The sequence below is a fragment of the Megachile rotundata genome, chromosome 5 (assembly GCF_050947335.1).
Source record: "Megachile rotundata isolate GNS110a chromosome 5, iyMegRotu1, whole genome shotgun sequence".
NCBI lineage: Eukaryota > Metazoa > Arthropoda > Insecta > Hymenoptera > Megachilidae > Megachile > Megachile rotundata.
The window spans coordinates 4194752-4216170 of NC_134987.1; the positions used below are offsets into that span (position 1 = coordinate 4194752).

Here is a 21419-nt window from a genome sequence, read left to right on the forward strand (position 1 = left end):
TTATTTTCTTTTTTATTAAGATATATTAACTCATTTTATTAAAAGTATTTATGGTGATATTAATTACGATATACGCAATGTATATAATTATATATTTTATTACATTTAGTAAGTTTTTCGCTTAAAAGGTGATGTAGTAATTTTAATAAGTTACTTATACTGGAAGTTTCGAGATCTAGTTCATAACTAAATGCAGTGAAAACGTGTTTGCTGCATTTGACGTGAGACGAGAGTAGAAAAATATTGGATAACAATGGCGGACGAAGAATTACCATCGGGTTGGGAAAAACGTTTAAGCAGATCTACCGGTATAACGATTTATTTTTTTATAATTATGTGATAATTTAGAAATATTTTCATATAATGATTTTCGTTATTATTATTTTTTTAGGTGAATCACGTTGTTCTCTATATAATTAGTAATTTTGAATATAGGGCCGGCATCCTTTTGTGTAATTGATTCTGTTTTCGAAAAATTGTATTATTTTATGTCTAATTACAAAGGAATTATAATATTTTATTAAATTTTTATTCTAAACCATCTTTTTTTAATTTTATACAAATATATTAAACTAATATCGCGTTAGATATACTGTAAATTATGAGTCGAGGATGTCGAAATGCAGTAAAACATTTTCCAGTTATTGAAGTTATTAAATTTTCTCTTGTAAAATTAATGAAGCAATAAAATTGTTTATTGTATTTTAAAGTATTTTATATTTTATGTAATAAATTTGGTAGTTTAGATTGGAGATGAATATCTGGTTATTAAATATTTTTTACAGGACAACACTATTATTTAAATATTTATACTAAAGAAAGTCAATGGGATCGACCAGACAAACCTGCAGATCCATCTGGAACTAATAAAGAAGATGGCCCAGAAGAAGTTCAATGTTCACATTTATTAGTAAAACATTCAGGTTCTCGTCGACCATCTTCTTGGCGGGAAGAAAATATTACAAGATCAAAAGAAGAAGCTCTTGAACTTATCAAATGTAAGATTGATGATTCAATTTTTGTTTTTGTGTATTTTCATTTATTATATAATTTGTCTTATAATATTGTGGGATCTACTTCAAGCATTGAATTAGTAATTGAAAGCAGTTCATTTATACAAATGTATTTAACTTATTTGTGAAGTGTAGTAAATTTTGAGTTGTATTGTTCGGTATCTGATTACATTTACAAGAGATCTGCAAAATAGCTATTTATATTTCAAAGCATGTTTGTAGATATCTTATGAAAAATATTGTTATTGTTTGAATCTTTCCAGGTGTTACTTGAAGTTTTTAAAAACTGCACAGTTCTGTGATGCAGGACTTCACATTTTTAATAGATGTGTATATCCAAACATTCTCATAAACTAAAATGCAACAAATTTAAATTCAGGAAATGAGCAGACCACATAACAGAATCTCCATGTTTTGTATATTTAACGTATGTTAACAACTTCTAAATTAGAATAATTCGTTTAATGTTACACAATGCAGTATAAAATTAATTTATACATTTATGGTAGTAGTACTAGTTTTATTTACCAGAAAACTTGTTACAATAGAAAATTTGCTATATTTCATAAATGAGGTAAAACAGGACATACGAGGTGTGACACAAAAGTAACGAGACTAGTCCACTAAATCATTGTACCTGCAGAATCAGTTCTCCGTGACATTATCACCTTCAAAGTAGTCCCCTTCAGCATTCACACACTTATGCATTCGGCGCTGCTATTGCTGGTAACAATTCTGGAACGAGGTTTTTGGAAGTCCTTTCGGACGATTCTCCGTTTTTGCCTGAACCTCTTCAACTGAGGTGAAATGGATTCCCTTTAAGCAAAATTTAACTTTAGGAAATAAAAAAAAGTCGCATGAAGCCAAATCAGGCGAATAAGGAGGATTCCCTATCACAATAATAATTTTGCTGGTCAGAAACTGCTTGACAGAGAGTGCCGTGTGAGCGGGTGCTTTGTCCCGGAGTAACAGCCATCCATCGCTTCACAACTGTGGCCTTTTTTTCCTCATTTTTTCACGAAGTCTTTTTAGTATTTCAATGTAATAGTGTTAGTTAACAGTTTGACCACTGGGAAACCACTCAATCATTACAATTCCATTAATGTCGAATTTTGATTTTGATATGCGTTCTTTTTTGGATTTTGGGGATCCTGAAGACTTCCATTGCATCGACTGGCGCTTACTTTGTGAGTCATAGGTAAAAATACATGTCTCATCACATGTTACAATAGATTTCAACAAATTTTACAAGAAACTTGATGTTTATTCGCTGTTCGGTTTTTACGTTAGACATTTTTCCGGCAGAATGCAGTTGCACGTGTTCACTAAATAACGCAATATTTCCAAATGGTATGACCGATTCAATCGAAATTGGCAACATGGATAGAGGAGGTATGTGGGATGATGCCACAAAAACAATTGCTGCTAATTCCATTGTTTTTTCAAGTTACAGACCTAGTCTCGTTACTTTTGTGTCACACCTCGTATGTTTATATGAATATTTTTCATTTCTTTAAAATGCTGAAGTAGATCATATATATTGTGAGATTTCTTATATTTCTTATATCTTCTTATGGTACTGCTTAAAAAATTTATATAATTGTGTTTGCAAACTTAGCTTACAGAGAACAAATTGTATCTGGAAAAGCGACATTTGCTGAACTTGCTTCAAAATATAGCGATTGTAGTTCAGCTAAGCGAGGTGGAGACTTGGGACCATTCAGTAGAGGTGCAATGCAGAAGCCTTTTGAACAAGCAGCATTTGCACTTAAAGTTGGTGAATTGTCTTCACCTGTTCACACAGATAGTGGTATCCATATCATTCAGCGAACAGCATAAAAGATTGATCTTGAATAAAGTATTAAATTTGTTAACAAAATTTCCTCAGTTTTGCTAATGACATATGTTCATAATAATAGAAAATTTTCACAATTGTATTCAAAATCATGTATATTTACTTATGCAGTGGAAAGTTTTTTGTATATGGATGTGACGTATGTAAATATTTTTTTTTAACTCAATATCCAGTTATATATTTATGTCTTCCAGTTGAATCTTAACTGAAGTAGTATATTACGAAGTTATAATTAATTTAAAAATTTGTCATAGTGTGCATTTTTAATATGAGCATTTTCATGCAATGAAAGCAAATCAGATATTTAAATATTATGCAAGATAAAATAGATGGATTGTATGCACATATTTAACAATATTTTCTATTCATATTTGCTAATTTTACATTCCTTAAATATTAGCTAAGTTTTGCCTGATTATTAACAACGTTTTTTAGTGTTTCTGTTTTACATAAGTTATAAATCACTTTAAATTATAAGTTCCTGTAAAAGAAAGATTTTAATTTTTCCTTTGTTTCAAAACAATTGAGATATAAAAGAAAGTATAATAAACGTGAAAGATGAATTCTGTTACTTGTATTGCAATAATAAACTAAGTATTTCATGTTTAAATTAGTGCATCAAATTTAAAACAAATGTTTTGCCCACTTAAAATGAATTTAATATCGATAAAATAAATCATATTATACATATGTGTAACTGTGAAGTTTTTGCTCAAGTAACGACAGATGTTTGTCATGATTTTATAATTATTCTTAAAGTTTATTTAAAAAAAAATATACTACTTTTTAGAAATACAAAAAGATAGAGGTAGGATATTTATGTGTAACTCAGTTTAATCATTTTAACTGTTATTAATACAAATTTATGATCATTGAACATAATAACTTAATTTTTATTTATATTTAGCTGGAATAAACTACAATTATAAATATGCCACTAGAAAAAGTACAATTATTTGAGATAATTACAGCTTACAATAATAATTTGAAATTAATAATATAATATAAATTTTTATTGTTCTTCGCTTTATTTTAACATTTTAATAGAAATAAATTTTTAATTCAAATATAAAAACAAAGAAGCTTGTTTAGAAATCATTCATGTTTCCAATATTCTTCATATTTCTAGTCTGTGTCTATAATAATTTATGTTTTTGAAGACTGTGAATAAATATTTATGAAATACATTCTGCTTACTATACTTATATAGTAAGACACATGTATTAGATTTATAATAATTATTTCCTATCATTCAGTACAGTGTATCTAATTTAATTATATGTATATACAATATCTATGTATGAAATAATTTGTCCTATTGCAAGAAATATATTACAACTAAATGTGATAATGATTTGCATATAAATGCATTTATCTACATTAAAAATAAACATGTCTAACCGACATTAATTTTCATTTCTTTAATTTCATAATAAATTATGTAAACGTTCCTAAAACATGTTTTTGTTAAAAGCATTGCTTGTGCACAAATTTCATACTATTTTTTCAACAATGGTAGTGATAAATGCATTAGTCTCGTAAAAAATGTATTAAAAGGATTTGCGAAAAAACAATTAAATACATGTAACAAATATGTTTAGAGTGTAATTATTTGTATTCCAAATTGATTTAAATTTATTGATCCTGTTTTTTTATCATTGTTGTAAAGGAAAACAATGATAATCGTTTGAAACATTATCAATTTTGTAAGTGTTTCGGCGTAACTTATTCTGGAAGAAATTATTTGTTAATGTTCATGTAGTCCATATGATCTATTATTTATGTATGAACGTCCCACAGAGGAAGTCTGTGATTCTATCACTTCCTTCTCAGTTAGGTACCCTACATGAAACCTGCTTTAAATTATTATATAATCAAAAGTATGAACGCATATTTGCTTGTACAGGAGGGTCACCATATGATTGGCATAATGTTCTCTCGGACATTGTACATCCACACGTCGCACTTACGTTAAATATAAACGATTATCGCAGTTTAGTAGGTCAGCAGAGAAATGAATGCCATCGAAGGTCTGAGGTACATAGATCTGGCATTTTTTATTTTGAAAACAATTTACATGACCTATCGTGTTTGCATACAAAATTGATTTCATCGCATGTTCATCGTTAGACCGAATATATATTCACTAACCTTGAAATAAATGGTTAGTAATAATCGGCGGAATCATGCAATTTCGAGTGGTCGTTTTAACGAGCTTCTCAAATTATTGTTATCAATAAATTGGTCACGATACTTAAGCCCTGCGAATTATATGACATGCAGTTTTCAACTGTATTATATATATTAACCGTGAGAATTATTTATCTCTGGGAGTTTTGTTATTTCAGCCGTAAACACAAAAAAAGAGGAAATTCTGAAATACGATACGCCTATGACGCACAAGCATAATAAAATGATATTGTTGAGGCAGAGTAAAATGCGTATGAAACTTAATTAGTCGTTTCATAAAATTCGCTATGTTATGAGGTATGTTGAGGTTTCTATTGTATAAATTTTAAAACGTCAACTGTCGCTTGTATGAGTTACACAGATAATGTAAAATTATTAATAACAATATAGGAACATCTAATTTTAAAACTTTAACCCTTAACTACGATAATAGAAATATAACACATACAATATGATAGAGTAAAAATTGACCTTATACCTTTTTAATGTATAAGTAGTACTCAGGGTCGGTGCGAGGAGAATAATTCCCTGAAACCTTGTCCCGTGTTTGAAGTGGCTCTGTTGTCTATGAAAAGTTCATAGTAAATTTTTCGATATTCTATGCATAGTGTGGAAACTTATAAAAGCTCTAAGTGTTTCATAATTCAGCACCAAATTTGAGGTGTTTGAGAAAATGACGGATGGAAAAAATTGAGAAAGTTTGGAAATTTGGGTTTTTGGTGGTATACGAATTTTAACACTTGAAAATTTAGGAATTTGCGAATAAAATTTTGGGGACTGTGAACTTGAGAATTTGGATATTTGAAAATTGGGTAATTCAGAGATTTGAAATTTAGGAGTTGGAGACTAGAATGGAGAATTAGTTTCCCCGCACGTTTCTTCTGGTTCCACAACTTTGGAACCCAGTTTCAAACGTTCGCGCTGGTCTTGATAGCACTGTTATATAAATTTTATTATTGCATGTTCATTTAGTAAGCTAAATATTTCTTATACACAAAAATATTAAATAGTTTGTATTGTCAAAGAGAAGTACATTAAATAATATGCTATGTATCTGTAATACTTTAACTAGAATTTTCACATTGTCATATAAGATCTTGTTGTAGTACACAAAATGTAAAATATCATTTTTAAATTTTGTTTCATCTGTATATGATACTGTTGTGTCAAATAAACAATTTAATCAAAGTTGCTAATTTAAATTTGTTAATTCTGAAATTAACAGTTGGTTTTATGTAATTTTTTACATTTTATGTATTTTTCAATGTTGCTAAATGAAAAATGGTGTTCTCACAAATGTTATACATATCCTCAAATTATTTATCTTACTTTAAATAAATATAAAATGTACATGACAAAATATGCAACAGTTCCCCAGTATGTAATTTGAGAAACGATTATACAAATTAATTTGTATTCTATTTGGAAATTTAAAAAGTTAGAAATTTAAAAATGGAGTTTGAGAATTTTAGAAATTTAGAATCTGGAAATGTTCAATATTGAAAACTTAAAATTTGAAAATTTGGGGATTTAGGGATTTTGACATTAGATAATTTATTAATTTAAAAATGAGGAAGCTAGGAAATTTATTAACTTGGAAATTGGCGGAATTCAGAAATTTATTATTGGAGCTTTAAAAGTCTTGATATTTGAGGATTTTGAATTTGAAAATTTAGGAAAAGAAATTTTTAATACTTGTAAATTTGAGTAAATATTTGAAAATTTTTTAATTTCCTATTTAAGAAAAATGAAAATTTGAGTATTTGAATAGTTTTTTAATTTAGATATTTAAAAAATATACAGCGCATCGATGTATCTTTGTACATAATAGTACACCTGCATATTCGTTAATATCCTCTGATTGCTATGCCCGCGAAAAACCTACGAAATCGTGAATTATATGAATCTTACTATTTTTAATATTATCATCATTATTAATCTGTGTTTTTCCTGAAAAATTCTTGTTTGCAAAGTTAGCAAAGAGTATCGCTTTACGTTTTAATTATGATGACCTTTTCGAAAGTAGGCATAAGTTAACTATCTTTACTTAATTGTTTACGCTTACTTATCGCTACATACATAAATTGACGTAAATGATTTCATCACACATGTCTAAATGAACTAGTTTTACGACCATTTCTTCTTTTACTTTTAGTTTTCTTTATTTATATGAATATACTTACGTCAAAACTGTTGCTTAAATTTTGAGCAGACTAAAATTTATTTTAATTCGTAACGATAAAGAATAAGCGAAATACGCGATATTAATTAATGAATTAGTCCAAAAAAGAATTGAAGGATTAAAAATCTTATACATCAATAGGAACAGAAATATTATAAAAGAAAACTAAAAGTGCTGCAATTTTCACTGCAATTGTATTTACGTACCCCCACGAATATTCTATTTGCATTTTTGCTCATACCAATTCAAAAAATAAACTTTTAATATAGTATCACAGAAATAAGCATATTAATAATAATTTCATTATACATATTTTAATAGTAACAATAGTTTTTAAACTAAAATTGCAATGATTCGAAAAAGATTATAACAGAGAGCTTTGTAACAGCATCACATTAATATAATTAATATAAAAAATCACACGTTGTTTGGAATATTTTTAACGAAAAATAGTAAAAATACATACTTAGAAATTTCTATCGTCTCCTATTAATATTTAAAGAATGATTAACTAATTTTAAGGTAATCCTCATAATTTTGTTGAAGGTTATGGTGGCTTACTTAGGTTTTCAGAACAGTTTGCATTGTAACTGTAAAACCGCCCACGTTACCTGAAATAAAGAAAACAAAATGATTCTAAATTTGTATGATTGCAACTAAAGTCTGTACTCAGTAATGATTTAACCAATAAGTAAAAACGAAGAATTGTCTAAGTCAAGAAATTTTTTGATCTTTAAAATCTTTCAGAAATGTTATTTTACAGTTTATGTTTTTTGTATAATTTATTGTTGAATTCGTTTTGATACCAATTACTATGCTATGAAATAAAAAATTACGTCAGTTAAAAAAGTCAAGACCCTTAACCTTTTATCGAAGAAAAAACTTTTGGTAATTTCAGATATTACAACTTGTAACTGATTGAAAATTGATTTTTGTTAAAAACAAACAGTTTCTTACTTTTCGTTAGAATAACCTTCATTTTAACCTTTTGCCAGAATAACTTTTATAACTTTTTGTCAGAATAACTTTTATTTTAAGCTTTCGTCAGAATATCGGAAGTACATGTGAAATCGCGTGTTGTGTCGGAATTAATTCTCTGTAGAAAGACTTTAAAGTATTTTAAGTGCTCAGATCACTGTTTGTGCTATAATAATAGTAATGCTTTCTTCTACACAGCATTTTTATACGTTCCTGCAAGCTATCATTCTTTAGAAACATTTTTTGCTTCCGGGCCAGTTACTATCTCTGTCATTTCACAAGATCAAGAATGGAGTAACATTAATGACTGCTGCAGCTAAATACGTGGGATTTAGTTAGAAGATTAAAAACGTATTTCGAACAAACAACAACAGAATCGCTTGTAAAAATATGATAAAAATGACATTCTGAGATAACAAATTTTTATAAATCACTCAATCGTTTAACAAAGTTTACATATTACGAATTAGCTTATGATGTTAGGTAAACTATTTGTAACTTTGTCTTGCATTTTGCTTTACGCTGCACAAATTTTATTATGGATAAATAGAAATATCATGAAACATGAGAACTTCAAAAATTTAGAACTTTTACAAAAGAAAAAGGAAGAATGTAATTGTTTGAAATTGTCGTATTATTTTGATCGAAAGGCTAGTTTCTTCCGGCCCACGTGTCGAAATTGAAAAAATATATCTTTTCTTTTTTTCACACTCGTACCGTTATCTTTATGAAGATATAAGAAGAACCGATAACACTGATTCAACGAGCCTCGATTTAATCTTTCAAGTACATTTCGACACGTTGAATTAGCGAATGCTTTGTAAACAATGGAGTTTATTCAAGCAATTGGTACTAAACGTAAGAAAACGTGTCTAAAAACAGCATACATCGAAATGTTTATTCGTTCAATAGACCCAATAATTTAGGAATCTTACTATAGAGGAAAGTTTTCAAAATAAACATTTTGTAAATGCAAGCATTTAGAAAATACCACAGGTATTAGGTTCTATTTGGTTGATTTTTCCATTTATATTGTACAAAAGTATATTATCGTGAAAATAATGGATATTAATTTTTTAATAGCAGCACATTGTAGAAACAATATCAATAATTAATTAATTTAATTTTGAACAGCGGCACTGTTAAAAGTAAGGAAACATTGAAATAGCTCGTAATATTTATTTAATTAATTGGTACGTGACATACATGTAATAACATGTTTTCATCATATAATAGTAAATGTGTTTTAAAAAAATATAGGAAAAAATTAATTTCACTTTGTCTTTAGCTATGTAACAGTTATGAATAATACTATTGTTTTTCCCACGTACAAATCATGTGAAAGTGTCACGTAAGAATGCGAAACAGATAATGCTATGAAATCAGATTTTGCAATTTTTATGAAATTTTCGTAGTAGTACACACTTTGAACATTGTCTGTGAATATTACAAAAAAGTTAAGTATAGTTTAAGCAATACCTGAAAAATGAAAGAGGAATGTACTTTATTTTATAAAATTAGGAACTTCAATGTAATTAACCAGTTAAATCATAATACTTTCAGTTTTGTTTGATAAATTTTCAAAAGAAATGTAGGAATCAAGAACCTTAAAAATTAATAAATTAGTAAATTTTCTAAATGAAATAAGAAGTTAAAGAATTCTAAAATAAGAAATTGAGAATTTGGAAATTTATAAATTTGAATGTTTGTTAATCGTTAACTAATATCACGTGTTATATTGTTATTATTTACTGTGTATTTACATGAGATGCAGAGCACAATATTCAATATGATATTGGTATTCGAAAATTTTGAGACTACCTGCATAAAAATAAAAATTAATAAATTTAAAAATAACAAATTATCAAAACGAATAAATTTAAAATTAACAAATTATTAAAATTAATCAATTTGAATAAGATATAATACAAACTTTGACTGATTAAGATTGTAAAAAAATTAATGATGTATTATCATAACTATAGCAATATTAAATATTATACAAATATTAATAATTAATTATCATTATTAACATCCATTCATTAATATTCATTAACATTCATTAATAACATTTAAGTACAAAATACCAACTTTTTATATTCAACAAGTTGTAGTGATGCAATGAGATCCTTAGATCATTGACTTACCCCATTCCTTTCCGTTTCTAAAAAGAACATTATTTCAGATACTATAAGAAATCGGGAAGTAACAATTACCACTTCAAATATAATGAGAAAATTATAGTAGAGTATCATTAACGTGAAAATGTAATAATGATCGTTTAAATTTCATATGTATACCTTTTCTCCCGTTTACGCAATTTTCACGTCACATATAACATGCACAATTGTTAGTTTCAGATTCCTTCAAATATGTAAAATACAGGATTGGCCTTCTGCGTAAAATGTTACGGATGCAAGAAACATTTCGTGACTTTAAGTTTTCAATGATTATAAGAACATAATAGTTTTTTAGGAAACAATAGCAACGACACAAAATATACAAGAAACACTTAGTACAATTTAAAACAAAAACGGTCTTTATTAAAATCTTACAGTGCGTTTTATTTGGACAACTTTTATATCCATAATAAAATGTCCTTCTTGAAACTGAGTTTTACTTATACTGTTTTTAATAAAGACTACTTTAGGAGATAATTGTATAATAATTTAATAATTCGTATAAAAATTTAACCAATTAACTGTAACGATCTTTTTGCAAAGCGCGCACCAGTGTGTGTCGCGATAACCAAGCGATGACGAGTTAGCTCTCAAGAATTTATGAATCCATCTCAAATCATTTACACTTTTTATTTGTTTATTTCATTTCGTGTTGACCTATAAACATTTTAAACATATTATAATTTGCGAATATAATTTAGTTTTCGCTAAAATTGCAACTTAAATATCAAATTGTAACAAAATTTTACGCATGACGGATATAGTCGTTATGACACAAAATTCTGCTACATCTCCATTACGGATATAGTCGTCAAACACACTTAACTGGTTAATTGAAACACCTTGTGTATACTGGCTAATCAAAATTATGAGTTCACTTTATTTTTAGCTAGTTTGCTGTCATAGGAAGTTGTATTGCCTTTTTCTCTTGATATGTTAAGTATAAATGGAAAAAGAACAATGACTTGATCGCGACTTTTTCATACATAATAAATTATTGCTTTTTTGTATATATAGCACTGTTAATTGATAAACTAACATTGAATAAAAGAAAGCAAAATCGGGATTGGTTAACAAGTTTATATGTATAAATAATTTGATTACAAATTGTACGAATTTACAAATGAAAGTTACAGGATGTACAGAACGCAAAAATATTACCAGTAATTGACGAACAAAACCACGTTAGTAAAAGTATAATTAATTCGCGAATGTAATAATTTTATCGTAAGAGCAAGTCAGATACGTCTTTGCTTCTTCAATAGACAAATTTATAATGAATTTTCGGGCCTCGCCCAAGCAATGTTCGCTGACTTTCTTCGAATTCTACCCTTATCTACCATAGCGGCTTTGCTCGCACACAAATACACACAAAAAAAGGTTCTTGTCAGAGCCATATGATGTGCAAAATCTGTCCAGCAACTTCTCCGCGGTGCATTTCGGGTAATGCTAATGCCGGCGTTATATGCCATAAATGCAAGGGTTTCTTTAAAGTTCTATATCTTTGCGGAAAAAAATGGTAACGGTTTTTCACATACTGGAAATTAAAGATGAAGGTTTGGACTTTATGCTGCTGTAAACAGTATTACCAAAAAACAATGTGGCAAGTCCATGCATTTCGTCAAATTTTGTAATTTTCAATATTTCAAACATGACCTCACATTTACGGTGTTATTGAGGTAGGGATGCATCAAATCTAAAATCAAACTGCAGGGTCTTAAAGTAGAGATCTCAAGCTTTAATTTGAAGAAAAAGAGCATAAATTTTCAATGATTTTTCACGGAGTTATCGTCAGTCAAATTTGGCCAATTTTTGCCTAAAATTTTTCTATGCCATATTTCTTTTGAGCAGTGTATTAAGTTAAATTTATCACTTGTTTAAAATAAAAATTAGTAAACTTATTAAAATATACAGATTTTGTATCGTAAATCGTGTTGATCTTTTTACGGATCTCCTTATCAGTTCAAATTATTCTTTATTTAAGATCCTTAACATTGTCTGTAACTATTTGGCGCATGTTACAAAATACATACAAATGTATTTTTATACATTTACGTAAAATGTATTTATATATATTTATATGTATTTTGTAACATGTAAGCAATAAAATTGGCACAACGAAACAGAAGACGTAAAAAACTATAAGGCAGCTGCACCTAATTGTAGAACACTCAATGTTAGAAACTTGCCAAAAATGGAAATTTGTTCTCCTTTCAACGAAATTAATGTTAAAACATGATAAAAATAGATATTCGTTAGTGCTTAATTGTATAATAATTGTGTATTATATATGTTAAATCTCCATGGTTAATATTACAAAATTCGATTAATGTACATACATATCTAAAAGAAAAGTAAAAGAAACAAATTCGTAAGTCCTCGAACTGAACTAATGATATAGAATAATTAAAAAATAAAATTGGACAAATATATAACTACATTTTAACAGTATCTATTATAGTGTGTGCTATCATATAAACTGCATTTTTCTATAATAGTTAATCCTTTGTAGTCGAGAGACGCCTCTCAGGCGTCAAAATTTGAAATAATTTGAAATAAGCATTATTTAACTAATTCTGTAATATTGTTCGTGTATGTATAAACATAGTGAAACAGACAATAGTGGAAATTATTAGTAGAGAAATAATAACCTCAAAAGAATTTATTTAACATTTTAATTAATAAGTTTTAAAGTTGCTATTTGCAAACAATAAAATTATCTTCGAATGCAAAGGGTTAACTATATTCTATAAATATGGTAATAGTATTCTCTATGTATAATAGTCCTTTCTTGCATGCAATTTTCAAAATGAATAAACTTACTGAAAATTTTTTTTCTTTTGTAGTTATAATTTTTTATAATGCAATATCATTTTTTTAAAATAGATTTTTTAATAGAAAATATTTATTTATTATTATTTTTTAGTAACATCACTTGTGAGAATTCAAAAATAAATTGTCTACAAAACTGAGAGGATTATACAACGAAGGGTTAATAACATAAAAAATATAAAGCATTTTAATACCATACCTTTTCTGTACGAATGCTTCTGTTTCCGACTGTATGTTTATCTTCACTAACAGAAATGTATGTACATATTAGAGATAAGTTTCGGTCACCAAGTGGTCCATTTTCGAAAACAGTACAAAGGTAATTTTCAAATGTTTCAAGAACTATGTAATTGGGTTATCTTTCATTATCTGTAAAAATAAACAAATTCAAAACTTGCGTATCTAAAATTATCTGAATCTAGTATCACAGAAAGATTCATGAAAAATAAGTAATAGCTTTGTTCTTAAAACATTGCTGGAATTTTATGAAAAACAATTTTATCATTTCGATGTTAACATATTTTTCCTTGATATTTTTACTGGAAGCAATGAGTTTATTCTGTAAATTAGACAATTATATGAAAGACATGTTTTAAAAAAATATAATAATAGTTAAAGAAATTGATTGTTTTTTATCGTGTTTGAAAAAAAGCATAAAAAAGAATTTTATTATTTTCCAATTCTTGTTTGAATTACAATCTGTTAATATTTTATTAAACACAATTTTTTCAATTTTTTAGGACAATGAATTTTTGTTTATAAATTCCGTAATTATACTAAAATTGTATTAAGAAATTTAGAAAGTGTTCTTATTACTATGCATATAATTCTTACATAATAATAATTATTATTATTCATTTAATTTATATATGATTATTATAACAATTATTATTATTTACTTTACATACTAAAAAATTGTATTATTATCAAATTTTTGAAATTTGAAATATAAGTTAATTTTTTATAATTAATTATTTAATACAATTTTTATTTTATACAATTCTTTTAATTTTGACAACTAGTTAATGAGTTCCTATCCACAAATTTTGTCCAAAAAAATGATAAGTTTATAAATAATAAAAACTTTGTACTTTTTCCATAATATTACACCAACCGCAAAAAGTGAAATTAGAATGTAAAGAAAATTGCTTTAGCATACCATATGAAATAATACACATAGAAAGTGAGTATAACAACGCTTATAAAGCATCAAATATGAAACTGTTACAGTATATCAAAATTTATATAATTAAAAAATGATTGCACGTACGGGCTATTACGTAACAATTGTTTACTACAGCTTTAAACATCTTGATATCGAAATAAACACAAAATGTAAACTGTTCTGCTTTTAGTATAGCAGCGATAAGTTTATTTGTTGAAATGATTGAACTTTTGTAGAGTGTAAAAACAAGTTTCCTTGTTCCCTTATAGAGCATAGCAGTATTTGCTATAAAAAGAAAATCTTAGAAGATCCGGTAAAACTTTTCCAGCGTTCCCAATTCGCAGAAGAAACTAAACCTGTTCTAGTTTCGATTTTAAATTAAAACAGCAATTATATAAGAATTTTTGCTTTAAACGTTTCTCTTTTAAATACCTCTGTCTTTAAACCTAACCTAACTTTGTTTCCAAGCAACATTATCTTCAGTAATATGCAAAAATATTTATTTGAATTGAAGGAACAAATATGATAGTTAACAATTTTTTTTCAAGGACATATTTCGTAAGATTTTAACTTAAAAGAAGGATGACATATTTATATTATTAGAACGCAATAGGTTGGATCAAAAGTACTTCAAGAACTTGTAACATTGTTATCTTGAACACAGAACATTAACTTGTATTGCTCATTGTCGTTAATCGTCATATGAAAACGAAACAACGAGAGGAACATTACATAAGGATATTCGTATTCATTACTATTACAAGTCAATGGAGATGTAAATAAAGTTATCGTTAGTTTGTTTTCAGTGTTGTGCAGATTCATTTTCAGGAAGTTCCTAGCAGGAATGCATACGGTATAGCTACTGCGTTGATATGGTGCTGGTATTCATGATAGTAACGTATCATTCTGCCAACAAAATTACAGACATGTGGAGCTGTTTGTAATCAAATGTCTAAAAAAATCTGCAGAATGATGATTTGAGTGTTTCGTACATAGTAACATTTTTGACTGCACTATATCAAACTGCTAAACGAAAAACGTCTGGCAGAACATGATAATAATACTATTAATTATTTGGTAGTAATTACTGTAAATCTACAGTAACTATAGTTATTTCATCATTTGCATCAATTACCACATAGTTTCAAATTTTTCGCATTCAAGGTTTCGTAGTGAAGGTTATTGGATTGCACTTGATCTCAAGTCAATTTGATTATGACGATTTAAATATTCTTTCAATAAAAGAAATATTGATTAACTTAAAACTTCGTCGAAATGTTTTTGTTTGCTATAATATAAACCAAATTTTATTATTGACTAGCGTATTATAGTAATAGTAAAGTAACGTTTCGTAATAAAATTAATGGGACAATATATGCTGATGAGTTTAAGTTATCATCTGGATTTTTATCAGATATTTTAGATTTTGAATCTACATTTATTTGCTTTTATCGCTTATTGTGTCCTTATTCTTAATTCAAATTGAAGTATCCTAGATTTAGCTGTAATCCGTTTTATCAAATCTATTCGACTACTTAAGAAAAATGTTTCAACTAATGACAAACTAGATTTTAATATTTTAAATCCACAGAAATTAAACAAATAAACTCACTGAAGAAATATTAATAATATGCAACGATAGAACGAATGAAAAGAATTCAAACATTCAATTTATTTAAATTGAAATAATAAAGTTGAATTTAGCTTAATTATACGAGGGGAAGTAAAAGAGTAAAGAGATTTAATTGGTTGCAGATGCAACTGAAAAACATTTTTTCTGACGGAATCAAGAAACTTGTAAACCGTTGGAAAAGTGTATTGAGGTCCAAGTAGGTAGGAAAATAAGGTATGTTTCACATTTTTGTAATTAGAATACATTTCTCAAATGTTTCTTTACTTTTCAATTTCCCCTCGTACAAATACTTGCACTCTTAAGAGTAACTAGGATTTTCGTTTCGGATAAGACACGTTTTATTGTAGTTTACTGCAAACAGGATTTGAAAATTTCTTTCTCAAATGTTTTTGAAATTTCGAAATTGGATGTTGGGAAATTAGGAATTTGGGAATTTTACTATTTGACGCTATAGGAAATTGGAAATTAAGGAATTACGAATTTAAAAATTGGTAAACTTAGAAAGTTGGAAAATTATGAAAATTATCAAAATTATGAAAATTTGAAAATTTGAGAGTTTGAAAACTTGAAAATTTAGGAACTGAAACATTTTGAAATTGAGATTTGGAAATTTGAGAATTTGGTAACTTGAAAATTTGAAAAATTTGATAAATTGGGAATTTGAAAACTTGGAAAGTAAGGATTTAGAAATATAGAAATTCAGAAATTGCAAATTTTGAAAATAAAATATTTGGATAATAGGAAATTTATAAAAATTTTGTAGTTTTCTGGAGGAGTCAAGGTAATCCTTATTATGTCAAGCCTTAATTATAATTTAATTACGTCAGTGCTTTCATCAAAACATCTGATCCAAATATAGTAATAAGTCTATTACAAATGTCATTTAAAAATGGTACTTCAAACACTCATTGATTTATATTAATAATAATATTTAAATTTTTATTTACTCCGCCAACTTTATTTTACTGCATGCATAAATTTTTCTCCGATTGAATAACAAATTAACAATAAATTCTCGACTAATCTTTTACATCTTTATACTACAAATTAAGAACAGCATCTCTAACCTTAGAGCATGTCAAAACAATTCTTTTTCTATACTAAAATGTTTGCAATATACGAACAGGTGAAAAAATATTTATTCTATTATGTGTCCCAATATTATAGATAACACTAAATATCTGTTTATTGGCAGTATAGGATACACAATATAGGATCTATATCTAATTGCATCATATTTATAGCTTGGAAGAATTGTAGAGGTGTGGCCTTGTCAACATATCTCATCGCACGAACCTTATTTACCTTATTTACTTACATTAACAAAACACGTTACATGAGACGAAAAAGACATCTCTTATTTCGTATGAATCTAACAAAAAAGACTACACGTATTTCTTCGTGTAACATGATTGGTTTCACTTACATAGAGAGTGTTTATAAACGTCTACTGTTTCAAATGACTACTGAACAGTTGATAATACATTGCTGATAAAAATTATAAGTTCACTTCATTTTATGCTGACTTACGGTTATAGCTAATACTATTGCTCTTATCCTTTGCAATATCGTGTAAAATGATATCATGTATTATGTAAATTGCTACTACATTACGATTAATTAAATGGAAAATTCCATCATGATTAATTAACTGGATTATTTATCCGGAAAAAGTTTAAATCATTCTAAGGCTTAGATACTATTAATAATGTTGCGATTAAATTTTTGATAACTCCATTATTTCGTTAAAAATAACGGTTTACAATTCGTCGAATATTTTTTATTTTCTTTACATAGTTTGTTCTTTAGTATTCACCAGACATTTTCGTGGCGGGGAACGTGTCGGCCATATTGAAATTTCAATACTGCGATTTTTAAAATGGTTTTATCACAATAGTAAAAATTCAAAAGTTACAAAATTGGTTAATGTTACAAAAAAAATTGTAGTAAAAAAATTGGTAGTACATAACTTCTAATATAATATGAATGGAAGGAAAGTAAAACGTTATACCAATATAAAATAAATATTTTTTCTGTTAACTATTGAATACAAGCTAAATTTGATGTATTTTCTTCTGCGATTATATGCTTCAAAATTTATTACAATTTATTCATAATAGTGCGTAACAATTAAAACTTACATATATTTAAATACTTCGTCGTTACATTTATTACAATAATTTGCCACTGGTACACAGAAGTTTCAGACAGAAAAATATACTTTTCCCATATTGCATATAATGTGAATGACCTCTGTATTTCTTAGTTGTAATTGCGAAGTTCTAAGATACTAATCATTCCAAGATGCTTAACATTCTAAGATGCTATTAAAGTAATTGAGATATGTTCCAACAATATTATGCGACGTCGATAAATTCATTTTTGACGTTTAAACTTATATGTATACATATTCATACAACTGGCAATAATTAGTAATTTGGGAAAAGTTATTATTGTTCTCAAAATTCAAAATTTTCAAATTTTTGATGTTCCTACATTCCTAAATTGATGTTCCTAAATTCCAAATATATATAAGTCTACATTTCCAAATTTTCATGTTTATAAATAACACAATCTTTTTAATTTTTTGTTACCAAATTTCTATATTTCCAAATAACTAGTTTAGAATTCGTAACTATCTCTATTCTGTTAATCATCGAATGCAAACAATGGACGAAAAATGAATCTACTCTTTTCCTAAGAATTTATTTCCGAAATTACATGGTAAATCATTTTCATTTTTTTATAGTACCTCGTGTTATATCCTTTTCTAATCCTTCAACTTTTTAAACAAATGTAAAATAAGGTTTTCAAGTTATAATTAAAAATGTACCCCTTAAAAATGTTTCCCTTATATTTTACCTCATAAATATTACGATTTTAAATGGAATTATCCCTATTTTGGTACAGATGACATTACTGAAAGTTCACTAATCTATAGATATCATTATTATTTACATTCAATTGAATTTCACAGAAATTTCACAATTAGTACGTTTTGAAATACAAACAAAAGTCACGTTGTATGCTTGCACTGCGGTGGATAGAAATATCATTTTCAAACGTGAATCGTATTTCATTTTCTTAAAAATAAGAAAGTAAACCTGATTCTAATATTTCTCAATATTTTTCACTATTCCTTTTTGCAATTGGAAGTTTCCAAAATGCACTGAAAGCATACATCATTACACCACCTACATCAAAATTATGCGTTGAAAAGAATTTAATCTCAATTTAAATTAACAATTTTCTAAATGATATGTGACGAATAGAAATGCTGTTTAGACCAAACAGTTTTTTGTCTATAACAAATGTTCAGAAATTCTATTTTTAGTTGTTAAAAGCTGTCGTAGAACTTTGTTTAGAAATGATCGTTTCACTGCAAGGTCAAGTGCTTGTTTTGATACACTTGCACATGCAGTATTAATTATTAATGTGCCTCTTAATGTATTACGGATTCGTTACGCGACTATGTTAGTAAGCACAGTTGACATTAGTGCCAATATGATCTTTTTTATAAATCATATAATATTAACTGGTGTTAGGTGTACTAATTGAAAATTTAGGTATTTGAAAACATAGCTCTTGGAAATTTAAATATTGAAAGATTTGAGGATTTATATTAGAAATGTTGGCTCTTGAAGATTTTAGAATTTAAAGATTTTGGTAATTTTGGGACTTTATGAATTTAGAATTTTTGAAGTTTGTGCTTTTAGGAATCAAGAAATTAGGAATGTGAACATTTTGGAAAACTGAAAACTCAGAAATGTGGAAATTTGAACATTTTAGAACGTTAAAATTAGGACATTTGGAAGTTTGGAAATTAAAAATTTGAAATAGTAATAAGTCCTCCATATTTCATAAAAATGTAATTTTTATTAAGAATGTTATTACAAATATTAACAAAAATTAAAAATTAAGATCAGGTTATGTTATTTTTGAATCTGGACCAGAACTTCAATACTCTATATCTTAGCTTAGCATTTTATCTTTCATTATTCTTTATCTTATTGCTATCTATCGTCCTGAGTTAATTGCGATTTGCCAATTGATAATTTTACAGCGCAGAGAATAAACGCTCTCAAATATAATCCCACAATTAATCTTCTTTCTTTTTAGATATAATAAGCAAGATAACGCTATAAGTGCTACAGATTCCATCAAAATATGCGGTCATCAAAGAGATAAAGTAAACGATATTTTTAACAACTTCGTTTAATATTTCAATATGGCCACTTCAAGCATAACATCCCTGAATAAAGTATTAATCTTCACCTACTTCAATAACACTACTTTTTAATTTTGGGCTAATTCAAAATAATTTGAAAGTAGTACTGAGTTCCTTTTTCTTATAAAACAATAATATGATCTATACAAAAAATAAAAAAGACTTCAAATGACTTTAACAAATTTTTATTTTATATATTGTGTTTTACAAATTTTATAAGGTAATTTTATTATACTAGATGTAACGTTTTATTTGTATCAGGACTTAAATAATTAATTAGACATCCTTTTGACTAATTTAGATCATTTTTGTTCTTGTTTTAATTACTTAAATTTCTATTTTAACATTATTCCTTTTAATTATAATTTATACAAAAAAACCTAGCAAGCAGAAAACCTAACTCATAAAATAGTACGCGAGACATTTATTCACATTAAAAATCTCATTTAGTTAAAAGTTTATAAGCTTTTTACATTCACAGTCCTAATATCGAAAAGTATACATATATGTATACACTTAAAAAATGATCACTAACATCATTGTTTATAAGGTAAATATCCATGTATAAATTTTATTTTTCATCGATTTTTAATTTTGACCCTTCTGTTGCTTGTGAATAATAATACTATTTGAAGAGGACTATAAATATTTCTGCTACCCAAAAGCTATTCCTCAACTACAATCACATAATTAAATTTAATTCCACTTCACCTAAACTAATTGAGGTTAAATCTGATGTGCCATACAATTCTCATTTTAAGTCTCTGTTTTTCGACATACATTTAGTAATAATACTCATTGTTAGAGATTATTTATGATATTTACTTATTGTTCGCGTCCGTTTTTGTTGTGTGCTAAAGATTCAAAAGAGATTTTCTTAGAGTTGGACACATAGCAAGTCAACTATTATTATAGAACGATTTCCGTGGATTTAAACATTGGCATATGTATACAGTATATCTGGTTTATTTAAGTGCACGCAAATATTTGGATTGGATTTGAAATATGAATAATACGAGGAAATGTTTCGGACAAAAATTGTATCATATCCAAGAGAGTGAAGAACAATATCTTATTCTTTAAGTTATCTAGAACTACTGTTTTGATATTATGCCTTGATACCTTTTTTTAACGTATGAAATTGGTAATACCCTAACCTATAA

General features: G+C 27.1%; 1 protein-coding gene and 1 long non-coding RNA gene across 2 annotated transcripts in view; one reads left to right on the forward strand and one right to left on the reverse strand.

Moving 5' to 3' along the window:
• The first annotated feature begins 115 nt into the window (after positions 1 to 115).
• LOC100883295 (peptidyl-prolyl cis-trans isomerase NIMA-interacting 1) lies at positions 116 to 4462 on the forward strand. Its single transcript, XM_003705555.3, has 3 exons — positions 116 to 308; positions 786 to 998; positions 2632 to 4462. Exons 1-3 carry the CDS (start codon positions 254 to 256, stop codon positions 2850 to 2852), a joined length of 489 nt encoding a protein of 162 aa, XP_003705603.1. The 5' UTR covers positions 116 to 253; the 3' UTR covers positions 2853 to 4462.
• Positions 4463 to 6494: 2032 nt separating this feature from the next.
• Positions 6495 to 21419, reverse strand: part of LOC143264511 (uncharacterized) — a 31722-nt gene continuing 16797 nt past the window's right edge. Inside the window, exons 2-3 of the long non-coding RNA XR_013038249.1 lie at positions 13430 to 13599; positions 6495 to 7851 (exon numbers count right to left, since the gene is read on the reverse strand). This is a non-coding gene — a long non-coding RNA (uncharacterized LOC143264511). The remainder of the gene's footprint in view (positions 7852 to 13429; positions 13600 to 21419) is intronic.